This window comes from Anas platyrhynchos, chromosome 1 (assembly GCF_047663525.1).
Source record: "Anas platyrhynchos isolate ZD024472 breed Pekin duck chromosome 1, IASCAAS_PekinDuck_T2T, whole genome shotgun sequence".
NCBI lineage: Eukaryota > Metazoa > Chordata > Aves > Anseriformes > Anatidae > Anas > Anas platyrhynchos.
The window spans coordinates 55,107,610-55,123,355 of record NC_092587.1 but is presented as its reverse complement, the minus strand read 5'-3'; the positions used below and the strand labels follow the sequence as shown (position 1 = coordinate 55,123,355).

Genomic DNA, 15,746 nt, shown 5'->3' with positions numbered 1-15,746 from the left:
CACCCAGCATCCGCGCTGGTGTGAAAGGAGCAGGTTTCTCCCTGGGAGGGAGCTCCGTTTTCCCTAGCATCTGTCAGGCCCAAGGGACCCCAAGGCACTTTATAAAACGCTAAAATCCCAGCAGGCTGAAACAGCACAGGATTTAAAAAAAAAAAAATGCATCTGCCATCATTTATCACCTCTACTACATAAGTCAGTCTTTGAGGGATGTTATTGCTACAACTCTGTACTCCTATTTTGCTCTCATCGGATACACTAGCTTTTAAATATCCACAAAACTACGAGGGGAAAAATAAAAAAAAGATGCTGATTTATTCAGCAAAATCACCAGAAGGAGATTCTGGACAAAGAGGAAGAGAGAAAGGAAGGGCTGATTTACATGATCCAATTAGAGGTGAAAAAACATTGCTCCGTGCAGCCAGGAGGATGACCTGAAACTCCATCCCAGCACCATCAGCCAGGACCAAAGAGCGCTCTGGTCACAGAAAGCTTCCCCAGGGACCGGCCACCTGCTGTAATTGTTAGGGGAAAAATAAAAAATAAAAAGACCAATGCAGGGCTGGGATAAACCGCTGAAGGTGGTGGTAGCAAACAAGCTACCTTAAGTTGGATGTAAAAAAATAAGGACGTGGTTTACAGTGAAACCCACGCCACACAGGCAAAATATAGGCAGGACAGCAAATGCTACACGCAGAGAGGGCAGAAAATGATTACAACGTGGGAATCCATGCAGGTTTCCGAAGGACTGGAGCACGAAGGTGGATGGGAAGCGAAGCAAAGCTGCCGACAGCTGTTTAAACAGCAAAAAGGCCACAGATGGACAGACCGTGGGGGGACTCACGGCCACAAGGCTCGCAGACGCCCCAGGGCACACACAGCCCTAGGGAACTCGATACCCAGAGCAGTGAATAATTCAGGCCCCGATCACCTACAGCGAGCTAAGGAGAGGCAAAGCCACCCCGCGGGTGCCACACAGGGTCGCTTGTTCCTGCACACAGCTCCCTGGGTGCCGCTAGGACCACCATGTGCTCGCCAGCAGCCCAGCCCTGGGTTGATGCTGATGAGGAGGATTCGAGGAGATTTTCCTGCAGCCTCGTCTTCTGTAGGAGCGGCCGGCGGGAGATTATCAGGAATGGGAAAAGCTGGGGAGGAGGAGGGGGAAAAGGATAACAAAAGACAACACGAAAGTGCTTGGGGACATGAAAAACGTTAGCCTTCAAAGAGCCGCGGCTGTTGACTCAACGTTGTGTCATGCATCAGAGGAAACAGCTTTTGGAAAAAATCCTCTGTGCTGGTCAGCAGCGCCTACAGATGACCAGAGGCACGCAGACGGCAGGGCCAGCCCTCCGTCTTCTCCACCCAGGCCGAGAAAAGACACTGATAAAAACTCAGAAACACCTTTACTCTCACCACCACTAGGAACGGAGAGACCTCAAACATCTCTTCAGACTCCCCCAGCCCCCCCCAAAAAAACACGTTAACGTCGAAACGGCTGCGCTAGGCTGTGATCCTCAAGGCTAGAGAAGCCCTGGCAGACCCACCCGGCGAGCTGGGTGCTCCTATTTTTAAGGCATGCCTCCCGCAGCACAGGCTGCAACTCGACCAAGGTGCCTCGGGCACACCACCAGAGCTCCCTCCTACCCCAGCCCGGCGGCCAGATGTGCTCTGACAATGGGTACCCCACATAACCACGCCGGCTGAACAAAAGCGTGCCAAAACGGCCAGGGCACGAGCAGACAGCAGTTGCAGCAGCCGACGGCAAGAAGCAGAGCCTCAGCACATCCCGGGCAGCTGATAACAGCTCTGAGTCAGCCGGCACCCGGCACGGTTCCTTCTACCACCACCACCGCTCGTGTGTGCTCCCAAGGACTTCCCAGCTGTCTGAGCCGGGGCTGGGTGCTGAAACCACAGCGGCAGCATCCCCATCCCTGTGAGATGGACCTCCCGGGGCTCTGGTCCACGCTGTGGTACCACACAAGTGCTGCTGGACAGGCACGTGGAAGCATATAGACCAGGGGGTGAGTGGAAAAAGAAATAAAACAAGGTATCTCACTCACTAGCTCTCTTTTTGCTGCAGGGGCAGACGGACAGGGCGAGGCATCTTCTGCACAGATGTCTGTCCCGTTACGGATCTCCCTGGGGCCCGCCAGGGCTCAGACTGCGGCTCAGCAGACAAAGAATCCCAAACCCAACGCGAAGCCGCAAGGAAATCCCTGCGAGCCGGGGCTCCGGCAGCAGCTTCATTATCCTCACTGCTTTTCTTATTGTAATTTTTGCACGCTGCTGACTGTCGCAAGCGTAAGGCTTGAAATGTACAAATCCATTCCAAAAAATAAAATTTGGCAGATGGAAAACATTAACTGTATTTTAGCTGAATACCAACTTGGTTCAGGGCGTGTTTAGACCAAGCTTTTTGACACTTCAGAGGGCACTGCACCAACATAAGCACCCCAATGGCTCTTCCTTTGTAAAAAGGTGGGAAGAGAGAGAGGGGAAAAGAATACGCAGCCTCACTTAGCCTCAATCACTCGTCCTTTTTAACAAACAAGAATTACTGCCTCATTAGATTTGGCGGCAGTACTTAAAAACAAATCAGATTTGGTGAGAGGAAAACAAAGCGATTGACTCCTGACATTTGCAACCTGGAGTATATTATACCGGCTCCTCCATTTATATTTAGTAGGACAGCAAAGCAAGCAGCGGTCCCTAATTAAACGGGGGCAGAATAATCTTTAGCGAGGGATCAAACACATCCGTGCCTGGGCTCCCTGGGACGCCAGGCTCCCGTGTGCTGCGGAAGCCACTGGGTGAGTCACTGTCACCGCCAGCAGCTGGAAAAAGCTGCTGAGATCAACCCAAAGGGGCAGAGGTGTTTAGACAAGATCCTGAAGTCGCTCACCCAGACGGCTGGTTTACCCCTCTCACTTCAGCAGGACCTCCCTGCACCCCCAGCATCATCTCCCCATCAAAGGGGACTGAAGGCCACGTTTGAGCTCGGCTGGCGGTTCCCAAAGCTGGGAGAAGCTGAAGCAACGTGCTCATGCTGGATGGGGTCACATCCCATTATATAGGGAAAGGAAAGACACGCAGACTGGAAGGGACGACGGGATGCCATCTGGGCACACACGCCTCGGTATCCCTGAGTTTTAACATAAGCAGGGGACTCAGAGCTCTCACCAGGCTCCTGACTCAAACCTTTCAAGGAATTTATTGATTTCCTACCAGCTCTTCACTATATGATTTTCCCCAGGCTTGCATTGTGTTTGCGTTGTGCTGTTTGCACTGGCTGTACTTTAGCACACGCTACCTGATTGAGCAGAAAAAGATGAAGGACGCGGCTTTCCTTTAGCTTCAGAGGCACCGTGAAAAGCGCAAGAAACCAGCATCTGCTGCCTTCATCACACCCCGACACCTGCAGATCCACGGAGGTCTGCACACGAGGCAGCAATCATAAGGTTTTGGCCTTCTGCTAGCGCAGGAACACCGAGGAAGAATGAAATGAGCGTCCTGATGCTGAGCCAGCCTCCCTTTCCGTCACCATCCCTCTTTGCTCCAAGCAAACAGGAGTTATTTCACACCGCGACCTTCAGCCTGCAGGAAACGGCAAGGTAAGAGTGGGGAAGGAATATTTACAGAGAGGAAGCAGCTGGCGAGAGGCCAGAGGAGTTTCTTTAACGGGTAGGAAGTTCTCCAGCTCCCAGTTTCGGTTTCTGGGACAGCTCAGAGCCACCACGCAGACTGCTGCTGCCTTCAGCTGCGAACATCAGTCTAAGACGAGACACCTCCCCGGACAATCAAAGGAAGGGTGTGAATCCCTGGACGAGCCTGCCCAGGAGGTGGAAACCCGGCGTGTTCGGCCAAGCCCTCTTACAAGCCATCTCTGGCCTCTCTCCCCCCAGCCCCACACCCCCCTGCGCCAGGCCGAGTAATTGCCTTTCCCCTTCGCCCATCAGCTGCCATGGCAACTGGGGATGATTTTCCTAAGTTTGGGCCATTTTCAAGGGTTCAAGACTTATATATAATAAGACTTATTTTATATATCTTAGAACTATTCCCCCTCGTTCTGTCGTTATCTCATTAAGCGAAGAGTCGCTCTCCATCTCTTTTACAAGCCCCCTCTAAGTCCTGAAAGGCCCCAGTGAGGTCACCCTGGAGCCTTCTCCAGGCTGAACACCCCCAGTTCTCTCAGCTTTTCTTCACAGGAGAGGTGCTCCAGCCCTCCGATCATCTTCGTGGCCCTCCTTTGGACCTCTTCTACCAGCTCCACGTCCTCCTCCACATTATCCTCTTGGCAATTAAGCGGGGAGGCCATCTAGGTCAAACCAGAGGAAGGAGGACCCACTGTACCTGTGCTCCAAAATCCTCTCCAAACGGCCCAGCAGAGTTGTTCCGTCCCTCTGTGCGTGATCTCTCCCCATAATTTCTCCTCCTCGCATTGGTGTTACATGATTACATGCACAAGGACTTAGGAAGGGCTCAGTTCTATGATAACGGAGGCCAGGCTAAAGAATACAGGGATGTTTAACTGCTAAAAACAAAGGATTAAATCTATGGACAGGAACCAAGAGATCTGCTTTGATTCCCGTAAAGCGATCTGCCTTGAATAAACTCTGTGGATGCATTAGTCTCCGTCTAGCAATACACGACAAAAACAACTCAGGCCACCTACTGTCTGACCACCCTGCAAGCAGTGGAGGAAAAGGAGCTGTTGGAAATGTCCTGTTCCCTTTTCCCCGACATCCCAGCTGTGACTGAACCTCTCCCTCAAGCAACGACGCTGCTTGGCTTTGCTGTACATCCTCCCCTTCCGAGCAGCACGTGAAAATGATGCTGCATCCTTGCCAGATTCATTGCTGCCCAGGGGGTTAAATACAGCAACGATGAATTGACCGGCCTTCTTAATTTAATTCAGCTACGTGGGAAATCTGTAAACAGAAGCAGAAGCCATGACAATACTATCAGAGGGCTCTGAACACCCCATTGTACAATTTGCTTTTGGTTACTGCTGCCAACTGCGCAAGGAAGAGGCAATTTTCCTGCCGGATGTTTTACTTTTTTTACTGTTTAAGCTCCTCCAGGTGAGAGGAAAGTATCCCACAGGCACATCAGGTGCTCTACCCAGTCAATTTTATTCATGTAAGACGCTGAATTAACATTCCACAAGATGACTTCCAGCGACTCCTGACCCAGGCATAATTCAACAGAGGGGGAAGTCGCCGCTGAGGCCCCCGGGGAAGCAGCACCTCTTCTGCTGGAACAGAGATCAGAGGTGCCCATCACATCCTTGCTTCCCAGTGCAGCCTTATTTCCACACAGCAGCTCTTCAAACGCAGCCTGTACGAAAATCACTGCATTTTCCAGCAGTAACTTGGTGCAGAGTTGTCGCCACGATGAGCACTGCGCAGTAACCACGTAGAAAAAGACCTTCCCGAGGGGGAAACTGCTCACCCAACAGCTTCTGCACCCCAGAAGCACCCTTAGGAGACAGAATGATACTCACCTAGCAATTCAAGTTGAGCAGTGGCCTATTAGAAAGTTCTCCACTACTTAGTGTGACCGTATTCATCATCCAAATCCTGCCCAGGAAGTCAGCGCCAGAGCCAGCCTTACAATGGTAGGAATTCACCCCTAGCAGGGGAACAATGCCACATGTTTACTCTTGCTCAAAGGGCCCAGAAGATTCAGGGACGGTCTTTAAAATCCCTTTCTGGGAACAAAAGCAAAAATTGCTAATCCTGGAACGAAGCAGAGGGATCACACAAGCCCTCAGTCTTCATTGCAACATCTCAGCAATCAAACCGGCAACGTGGAATAAGAAACTGCTCAGTAGGATGGCCACATGAAGCACATTTCAGACAAACCCTGACGATCAAGGAAAGCACACAAACCAAATAAAAACACTTGATCCCACTGTGCCATCAAGGCTGGTCAATTCCTCCACTGCACTACGCCTTTTTCAGAGTATTTGCACCATGTCCTTACCAAGCATCAAATCCAAGAGAAGAAACCCCACGTGCTACCTTACAATAGGATCCCAAGCACAGAGGTTTTCCGTTTATTTAGAGACAAACACACTGCGGAGATCACAGAAGAGCTTGCTCAGACCTTGTCAGCGACAACAATGAAAAGGCAGAGGCTTGGCATCCTGGAAAAACTGAGCACATGCTGGAGCTGAGAGCCCTGAAAGCACACACCTCGTGTAACGCCTGCTCCCGGGGACCGGTGCTGCTTCGGGCAGCAGATTGTCACCACATCCACTGCTCTTCCAGAGGATCCTCGCTCCGCGGGGACAGGACCACCACCACTCGACAGCAACGCCCACACCGACAGCGACTGGAAGCCGACAGGAACGAGAGCTTTTTTGCTATAGGATGATAAAAAAGACCTAGCGAAGCGCTACGCATTCCCCACCCCCGTGTTAAAATCTGGGCAGGCTAGGCTTTTCCTTTGACGTCGATTTTCGGATGCCAGCGTGAAAAGGCAAGAGAACCGGATGACCAAAGGTGAAAATTAGCTGCTGGTGCGGGAAGGATGAGCGGACACACTATAGAAAGCTGCACTGCAAAGCAAGCTGATCCCCCCACCAAGCTCCAAGAGAGCTGCCAAGCCCTGTCCCATGAGGCTACCAGGACTGGAAGTTACTTCTCCTATGGTAAGTGCCTGCAGTAATCACAAATTCCAAAAATGAAACAAACGCCAAGCTCCAAAAAAAAAAAAAAAGGCAAAAACCATCTTCCTGTTTTCACTGGAAAGGTCATGCCTATTTAAGGAAACCTTCCCAAGCACCATGGACGTGCTCCATCGACATCCATCAGCTAACAGCCCCGAGTTAACTGCAGTCACTCATCAAAAAATTCCCGGTCCTTAAAACAGTCGTGGTCCGAGCTCTGAATCCAACCCGTGCTCCTGGCAAGCAAAGCAGTCAGGAATAGCTGATACTACTCAGCATCAACATGGCAACTCACTGACCACTGGAGGAGGAGAAATCCTTACTTACCCCCTTCAGCCCTGAGTAATAGGAGGGGGAAAAAAAAAAAGAAAAAAAAAAAACACAGAAAAAGCCTCACAGTGCCTCCATCTATTCTAGTCAACGCCTTCCCCATGGAGAACACCCATCCCTGAGAGCATCTGCACATCAGTCACAAAGCCTGATTTAAAGAAGGCTCAGATATGTTCCCAAGCCAGCAGACAGAGAGGTTTCAGGCCAAAACATAAAGCACCAACAATTTTTAGTGATGTAACTTGGTGATTTATCAACAGACGAGGAGGATTTATTATTCCGAATCTGCAAGATTTAGCACGACCTCGTGACACCCCTGTCGCACTTGAAAGAAGACAGAAGAGATGGGAAGATGGTGGTGAAAGGCAAGAATTCCTTTCTGGAAGGATGCAGTCAGCAGATAGTGACACACCGACAGCACAGCCCTAATTATAAGCATTATTTCAACTTCCTGGCATGATCCACACACACGTCTCATAAATGGATAACTGGATCACACGCTCAAATGTTAGCCTCGGTCTCGTTCACCGCATCCAAGCCCATCACAACAGCCCAGTTCTTGGACAAGACTCATTTCTAGGTCAGGAGTGGGCACTGGAAGGATGGATGGAGAGTTGGGAACGTTCAGACAAGTTAAATCACGCTATAACCTTCTTCATTTAAAAAAAATAAAATCAAAATTGACTTTGGCAATGGTGGAAGCTGTAGAGAGCTGTAGATCAAGCGTTTAAGCATCACCAGAAACCCATCAGCTACAGTAAAAACAAATAAAAATAGGAATGGAAAAAATCAGGTCGCAGGCGTCAATGGGATTTTTGCAAAACTGGCCGCATTACCAGTACCTCAGCTCCTCATTTCCCACAATAAAAGATAATGCACCTTTCCTACCTCTGAGGAAAACAGCAAAAATAAGATCATTAGTATCTCTGAAGCGCCCACACTACAGCAGTGAGTGCCACAGAAAAGACCATTAAAAATTAATCGTTCTGTATGCAGCGCATGGTTTAGATTATCCGCAGTAAATACGGTTTGGGGTCACGCATTAGATGAAAAGAAGCAATGAAATATTGAGCAGCTCTCCATCCAGAGCCTCAGCTCACACCCATTCTAAGTGCTAACGAAACTCCTGCTAGATTTAATAGCGCTTTCGGGGAGTGCTATCCATCTGAAGCCCTCGGAGATGAAGTCATCTACAAAAACCTACAGCGCACGACCGCACGACTCAGACCCCACAAGGTGCCCTCTTGTCGCATCGCCGGGGACGTTCAGATCTCGGTGGACCAGCAGAAGGGAGGTCAGGCCGTGTTGCACCGCCTCAGTTTCCCCACACCCAGCTTCACTCCACGGCTACGCAGGGCTTTGGCCTGGAAGCAGACACAGGGAAGCGGCCTCTTGGAGAGAATTTTAATCTGGGAGAGGATAAAATAAGAAAGGAAACGGAGAAGCCCTTTAACGCACGCTCTTCCCTTCATTTCTTCTTCCCACGAGAAGGATGCAAAGCCACAAGAGAAACAAAAAAAAAATCAAATCGGGACAGGGACTGCTCAGAAGCACCCTCCCATGTGCTGCCTACAAAACCCAGGGCTGGAGGGCGAAGGCGCCCCGCAGAGCCCAGCTCTCCCAGCGCCTCGGCGCCCCGCAGAGCCCAGCTCTCCCAGCGCCTCGCCAGCAACCTCCAGCAGCAAATTATAGGCCCGGGATCGCAGCTCCAGCCCCTTCCCAGCCCACGCAGCACTAAATCAGGCCTGGCACGCGAAGCCTTGGTGGGATTTCACCCCCGGGCATCGCACCCCACGGCGAGGATCCCCCCCCTCCGGCAGCAGCAGGGGCTGAGCTCCGCGGAAAGCCGCGGCGCAAAGGAGGGCGCTGCAAGAAACCTGAGCTGCATCCAGATCCCAGGGCCTCAAAGCCTCAGGGGAGAATATTTTGATATTTGCAACACGCAGGAACACCACATAAGGTTGCTTCTTTAGCCTCGCTATTAAAGGAAATTTAGCTCCATGCAGCCACAGGGTAAAAAAGCGCCACCGCCTTTTTATTTTATTTTTTTTCCTCTCCTTCCCCACCCCTTAAATGGCGCGTGTTTTTCCCCATTTCTATGCTAAGTAATACTTAGCGTTATTGCCGAGGTAATTACGAGCAGATAAAACCCAGGAAAGTCATAAAGAAAAAAGCAACGACCGCTTGTAGCCCACACTCTTTGAAGCAAGCATCCAATTTCCCTCCACGGCGAGCTCTCCTAGACAAAGGCAGCGACGAGCAACGGCAACGGGAAGGCGCAGCCACTTCACCAGCATCCCACTGCCCTACACAAGAGAGACGAGCACGAGATCTCACAACCCCTTCTCTGATTGCTACAAATCACTGGCCCACGCCCCGAAGGTTAGGAGGTGGCAATGGCCGGGCTGCTCTGCCCAAAAAGATGCTGGACCAGGCTCAACTTCAGCTGCTGTCCCTCATTAAACAACGGGATTGTTGCTGCGGGTGCAAATGGGACCAGGAACGGCTCACGAGCGACTTCCCAAATATCCAGGCATCATCCAGAAGTGAGAACTCCCCCTGGAAATGTCAAGATGTGATGGTCCCTCCTCACAGAAACCAGGGGCATCGTCCTGGAGGTATCCCAGCAGGGTTTTGCGGCACAGCACAGCGATGGTGTGACAAGGGGCACTGCGGGCCAGGATGGCCATACAGCCCAAACCCCGCAAGGATCAAGGCCTGGCGGGTTGCAGCCTTTCCAAAACATCCTGTAGGGATGGAGGCTTGCTCTTGAGAGAGAAACAGGGGAATGCGGGAGCATCCTGGGGAAGAAGACGTGATATTCTTTCAGAGTACGAGATCTCTCTCAAAATAGCACTTCCCTGAGTTTAGAAAAGACTGCAGGCAAAATTAAATTTACTGGAGAGCAAAGGCAGCGAGGGCCCGAAACGCGGTCAAGCAGCTCTAATCCCTAAACATCGGGATTATCTCATGACAGCTACACTCCAGCCTCCATTCAACGGCACTGCAAAATGTAGATCAACAGGATGCTTCAATGAGCTGGAACTCGTTACCTCTAATTGCTTCTCTCACTTCACTTCTGGACGTCCCTCTGATCCCCTAGCCACGTCGTTTCAAAAAGCGCACACGGAGAGGTCAAGGAATACCCAAATTCAGGCAAATTAAATAGCAGGTTTCCAGTCGGCCAAAACGCCGGCCCTCCTCTTTCACTTCGTACAAAACTTTGGGCTTGCCCCGCGTCATGAGACAAGCCAGGAGCACAAACCGAGGGGTTTTAGAGCACTTCCAACCGGTGTGACCCCAAACACCCTCCCAGGGGGCAGCGATTTTGCAAGCTACCAGCGCCCCGTCCTTCGGCTGCCATCCCTTGGGGGGCCCGGACCACACGCAGAGCCCAGCTCCAGTATCGCTTCCACACGTCTCCCACCACTGCTCAACCTGGCTTTGGCTTCCCCCCCACTACTGCAAAAGATGCAGTTAATTTTTTTTCATTATTTTATATTATTTTTTATTACCGCTGCCTCCTTTGCCTCTCCTGCACCCTGGTTTTCCCGCTGCCACCGGGCTCCCTGCAGGAAAGCTGCTGGCAGCCCTCGGCGCAGCCACCACGTGGCACCCTGAAAGCAGAGGTGTGAACCCCAAATGCCAAAGGAGGAGGTGGGAGCCCTGCTGGTGAGGTCTCTGGGTGGAAAAGACGACGGAGAGTACTTCATGGCACGCCAATCTGAGCTCAGCTGCGACCGCGAGGTGGGCAGCCCCAGCAGAAAGGGCAGGGAGAGCCCAGGCTTTCTGCAAAACACCAGCACGCTCGTGTTTCTCAATGGGAACCCTGAAAAGGACAAATTAACCAGCATATGTGTACAGCTGGTACTCGCGCTCAGAAGGAAACCATCTCCTGTAGAGCCAGAGCTCTGTTCGGCTTCCAGCCTCTCAACTCCGGCCATCACCTTTGAACACAAACCTCTGAAACCCAAAGAGAAAACACCGACAGAGCCTGTAGGGGTACTAAAGTATCCTGAATACTTTCCTCGAGCTTTCCATTTTCCTGAGTGTGGCAGGAAAGGAGCCAACTTTAAAGTGCTCTCAGCATCTCTGTAATCCCGACTCCGAGCCTGCGCGCCAAAAAAGTTTTCTTTGAACTGGAGGTTTTCTAAAGTCTTCCCAGACCGTGTCAGGTAACTCCTAACACTCCAATCTTTAGGAAAAATAAAATAAGTAAGACAAAAGCAAACAGAGAAGCAACAACAAACTAGGAGGTGATTCATTATGCCTCAGCCCCCTGGCAATAGTCTGTCCAAGCAGCATCCCAGGAAACCTCATCCTGGGCCCGAGGCAGGGGTCAGCTTTTAAAGGCTGGAGCTGCATTTCTTTTCTGAAACGTGGCTCCACATCTCTTTAGGAGAATGGCCACACTGTGAACAATAAGAGGGAGGAAAAACTAACCTGACGGCACGGCGTTTCCGTGATTTACTGGAGCTAGATGTTCTCCTCCACGAGATTTAGAAATACAGATTTCCACAGGGTCACTCGCAGTGCAAAAGCTGTTATTCACAGCCCCCTTCTGCTTTATGGCCCCCGTCAGCCCTCCTGCTTGTAAAACCCAAACCCATCTTTGGAAACTAGTAGCAGGTTTGTTTCTTGCCCTCCTCTGAAGCACCATTAAAGGGCCGTAGCTTGAACTGGGACACCGAGGGGAGCGTGCTGGTGCTCTTGCTCGTATTGATATCCCTCCTGGGTATGTAGCTAGTGTGCTTTGCTTGAGGTTAAGCAGACGGCTAGGTTTCAGACCAAACAGGAATTTTCTCCCCAGTCAAATTGGCAATAGCTGCTGGATCCCTGCCCTCTCCCTCTGTAGGAGCCTTCACTTTCATCCTGGGATCAACCAGGGATCTCCATCTCCCCAACCTCCTACCACAGCACCGGCAATGCCCCTGCTCCTCCCTTCAGTCCAAGGTGTCCCGCCTTCATCCTAGAGGGATTCGAGCTGGTAGAGGGTGTTAAAGAGCATCTTCTGGCTCACAGCAGGAGGAAAAGCAGCGTGGATTTTCTTGCAGAGCGAAGACTTATGGTCTATTGCATCATTATTTACAGTCGCGGGGCACTGATCTCAGCAACACCAGGCATTTTGATGAACCCTACGCAGACATGCCTGAACGGCACCACAAAGTCACCCGTCACTGCCTGGAGAAGTTGACAGGGGCTAGATAAAGTAAAGCTGCACTAACAGCCTTCCCTGACCAGCCACATTTACCACTGACCTGCTCACACTTTGCACCTCAGTCCTGCCACACTGCTCTCAGGCACAGCTCAATGCGCCAACCAGACTAGACCTCATAACACAGCCAAATCAAAATTCACCCTGGGTACCAAATGGTCAGTTGATCAACTCGTTCAGCCTTGTGCGATACAACCAGAAAATAATTCAATAACAACTCCCTACAGCAGCACGAGCCGGCTGGTACGCTTCCAGCACCCTGATGGGGAAGGTGAACGCTGCGCCGAGGCGTGACACCCTCATCTGCAGCTCCAAAGAGAAAGAAGGGACCCGTCCCAGCTAACCACAACATTTCCCTCCTCCTCTAAATCTCCTCCTCCTCCAAGAGGCTTTCGAAGACAAGATCATCGCACTGGTCCTTTCTCTTCCATCTGTGCAGCAGTCGACCTCTTCCGAAAAGCAGCAAACACAGCTGCATCAACAACTGCATTTGGGTGCAGTGACTTCAGCCAATATAAAACTTTTTTTCCTCTCTCTTAGGGTCTATTTTTACCCAGACCAGCAAGCTGATCCAAATGATCCAACTCATCCAAGTCAGCAAACGGAGCCAGCTCCTTGCTAGTATCTAAACGGTTAAGAAGCAGCGGTACCTTTGGGGCTGTTCTTTTCCAAAGCTTACAAACACATCCGAATACTTCCAGGAGACATTCCTGGCTGGTGGTATTTCGTTTTTGCCACTTAGGGACCTCAGGGAGCTAAAAAGCAGCAGCTAGCGCTGGACCTATTCCTCCCACGCCGCGATTAACTAAAATATGTCCCAGAAGCAGATAGCAGCCATGATCCGATTTGTCCCAATCCCAACTCAAGCAGCTTTACACCACCCTCCTAACGAGATCAGCACTGGCCAAGCACCGTTTATCCAGCCTGATCAGAGATGGATTAGATAATGAAACCCTAACTGCATAAGCTGTCTGAGCACGCTCGCCTGAGACAGCAGAAAACAAGCAGCCCCAAAAAAAAAAAATTTAAGGGATACTTCAAGCTAAAAAGCACGCTTTGCTCCAAGATCTTAGTAACCAGCTACTATCTTGTCTCCCTGCGGGCTACGTTTGGTATTTCATGTTAACAGCCCCAAAAAAAAAACACACAAGACACCGCTATTAGTCTTACGGTTGCATCGCTAATTGCTATAGCTAAACGATTTCTCTCAGCAACAGAAGCCGTACACATGTCCTGAGCCATCAGTGTGTACGAGCTGTGTACGGAAGGCACCGCAGCAAGCACAGCACCCCGGGATCCCTCCCAATCAGCCTCGAAACACGAGGTCACGGAGTTTACGCAGCAGCAGCAGCCTGTGGCTCTGGAGCAGGAAGTAGAAAATTGACAGGATCTGCAGGAAAAACAAGGTACAACAGTTGCTGGTGTTATTTCCAGCTTCCAGAAAGCCTCTAGTACATACGAAAAAAAAAAAAAAGGAAGAAAAAGAATAGGCTCTTTATTCCTCTCGTAAGCATTACGTACAGTTAAACGTAGAGAATTTGCTACAAGAGAACCCGTTATTTTCCAAAAAAGTGCTTCTAAAGTCAACACTATCTGAACAGAAATCCTCGTGAAAGGCCACCCCATGTTATGCTTCAACTTTCAGGTACAAAGATATAGGATTTCAAAACATTCGAGCACACGTCTTCCTGGCGCAGAAATCATTTGTACGACTGGCTTCGACTTTGGCGTTGTGTGCTTACAACCCGGACCCGATCCTCCAAACAAACCAACCACTCTCCTCAGCCCTAAAAAACGTCAAGGGAAACTTCTGGCCAAAACAGAGCGCGTGGATGCTCCATTGCCTACGTACACGTACATATGAAGATGTTCATCCTTTATATTGAAAAGATTGAAGAATCTTTTCATATGTGTGTATACAGAAAGACGAAAATCACACCAAGAACATCAAGTAACTACAGCAGGGGGCCCCTGGGCTTGAGACCAGTCATATTGGCCGTAAATGTTTCACCCTAAACCTGGACTATTCATTGCGTTTCTCTGCGTAATTTCTCTGCTGTTTGCCAGCGTTTGACACGGAAACCCAGCCTGATGCTCTGCTCGGAGCCACGCTCAATCCCTGCTCCTGCTGACGGGGCTGCTGTGTGTGTCCCACGTCTGCACGCCGCGATCCTACTACCGCGTAGCAAGTCCTGAGCGCTTTCAGAACCGAGCAGAGCATTTGCTGGGTGTAGAAACCGTGCTAAAAAATAATAATTATGATTTTAAGACTGGTCTTTGTAGGGATCTCCAGTGGCGGTGCCGGCCTGTGTGGGTGTAGCACCAGCTGCAACAAATGGGTGCACGACCTGCGGGTGCTGACCCTAATCCCCAATTTCACGAGGTGTGGGTGCTCCTGGGGGTCTTTTTGGGAGCGGGCTGGTGGCGAAACCCCGACTCCAGCGATGTTGGAGCTGGCTGCGATGCCATGAGGGGGGCACCCCCTCGGGGTGCTTGGATCCCCCAAGAAGCTCCCCCCAGCGAGCCAAGCACCCCAAAAGCGAACAAAGGGGCCCCCCCTGGGGGTGCCCCCACCCCCCCTTTTTACCTGCATGCCGCCACCCTCGGCCTCCGCCTCGGTGCGCAGCCTCTTGCTGTGGCCGCCCTCGGCTCCGTCCCCGCCGGGCATGGGCTGCTCGGGCTCCGGCTCCCGCTTCACGCCGCGGGCGGCCAGGAGCTGCGGCTGCTGCTGCTGCTGCTGCTGCTGCGGGGGCTGGCTGCCCTCCGCCATCCGCACCGCCGGAGCCCCGGCCGCCCCCCGCCTCGGTGGCCCCGCTGTCAGCACGGAGGACGACGATGATGATGAGGAGGAAGATTGAAGGGGGGGGGCGGGGGGGGGGCGCCGCGGCCCCTGAGGCGGCGCGGGCGCGGCGGGGCTCGGAGCCACCCGAGCGGCTCCGGGAGGGAGGGGAGGGAGGGGCCGAAGCCCCTCGGCAATCTCCGGAAGCCGCCGGCCCGGGAGCCGAAGAGGCGCGACCCCCGCTCGGCAACCTTCGGAGGGAGGGGGGAGGGGAGGGGCTATGAGGGGAGGGGGAGGGGTTAAGGGGAAAGGGGCGGGGCCGCCGCGGGGAGAGGGGAGGCCGGGAAAATGGCCGCCGGGGGGTGGCTGCGGGCACGGCCCTGAGGAGGGGGCGGGGGGTGGTGGGTCCCAGCGTGGTGCTCGCTGTTAAAAAGCGCCTGGAGAGGGGTGTGCCTGGCACTGGCTGGCAGCACGCACAGGCTCGGTTCCTCCCGTGGCAGGGGGATGTCGTATTTGTGGTACACACTCAGGGCAAAGCGTCCCCATCCTCACCATCTCCTCTCCATCTCCTCTCCATCTCCCCCCTGTGCCCACCGCCAGCCCTGCCTGGAGAGCTGGCGGCCCCACACACAGGTCCCTCAGTGACTGTTTTTGGCTGGTGTTCCCCTCACAGAGCCCCCAGCTCTGCAATGGGGTGCCCACCCCAAGAGAGCTGCCGTGACCCCACAGCCGAGCAGCCCCACGGTTGCTGC

The 15,746-nt window shown here is 52.2% G+C and overlaps 1 protein-coding gene across 5 annotated transcripts in view; it reads right to left on the bottom strand.

Annotated features, from left to right (window-relative positions):
- RBFOX2 (RNA binding fox-1 homolog 2) overlaps nucleotides 1-15,229 on the bottom strand; it is a 157,508-nt gene extending 142,279 nt beyond the window's left edge. For 3 of the 5 annotated variants that reach the window (XM_038172987.2, XM_072038113.1, XM_038172988.2), the window contains exon 1: nucleotides 14,803-15,229. In XM_038172987.2, the coding sequence (XP_038028915.1) occupies nucleotides 14,803-14,985 (183 nt within the window). In that variant the 5' untranslated portion in view covers nucleotides 14,986-15,229. The remainder of the gene's footprint in view (nucleotides 1-14,802) is intronic. The other 2 variants (XM_027450060.3, XM_038172985.2) reach the window with 1 other exon arrangement.
- Nucleotides 15,230-15,746: the final 517 nt, after the last annotated feature.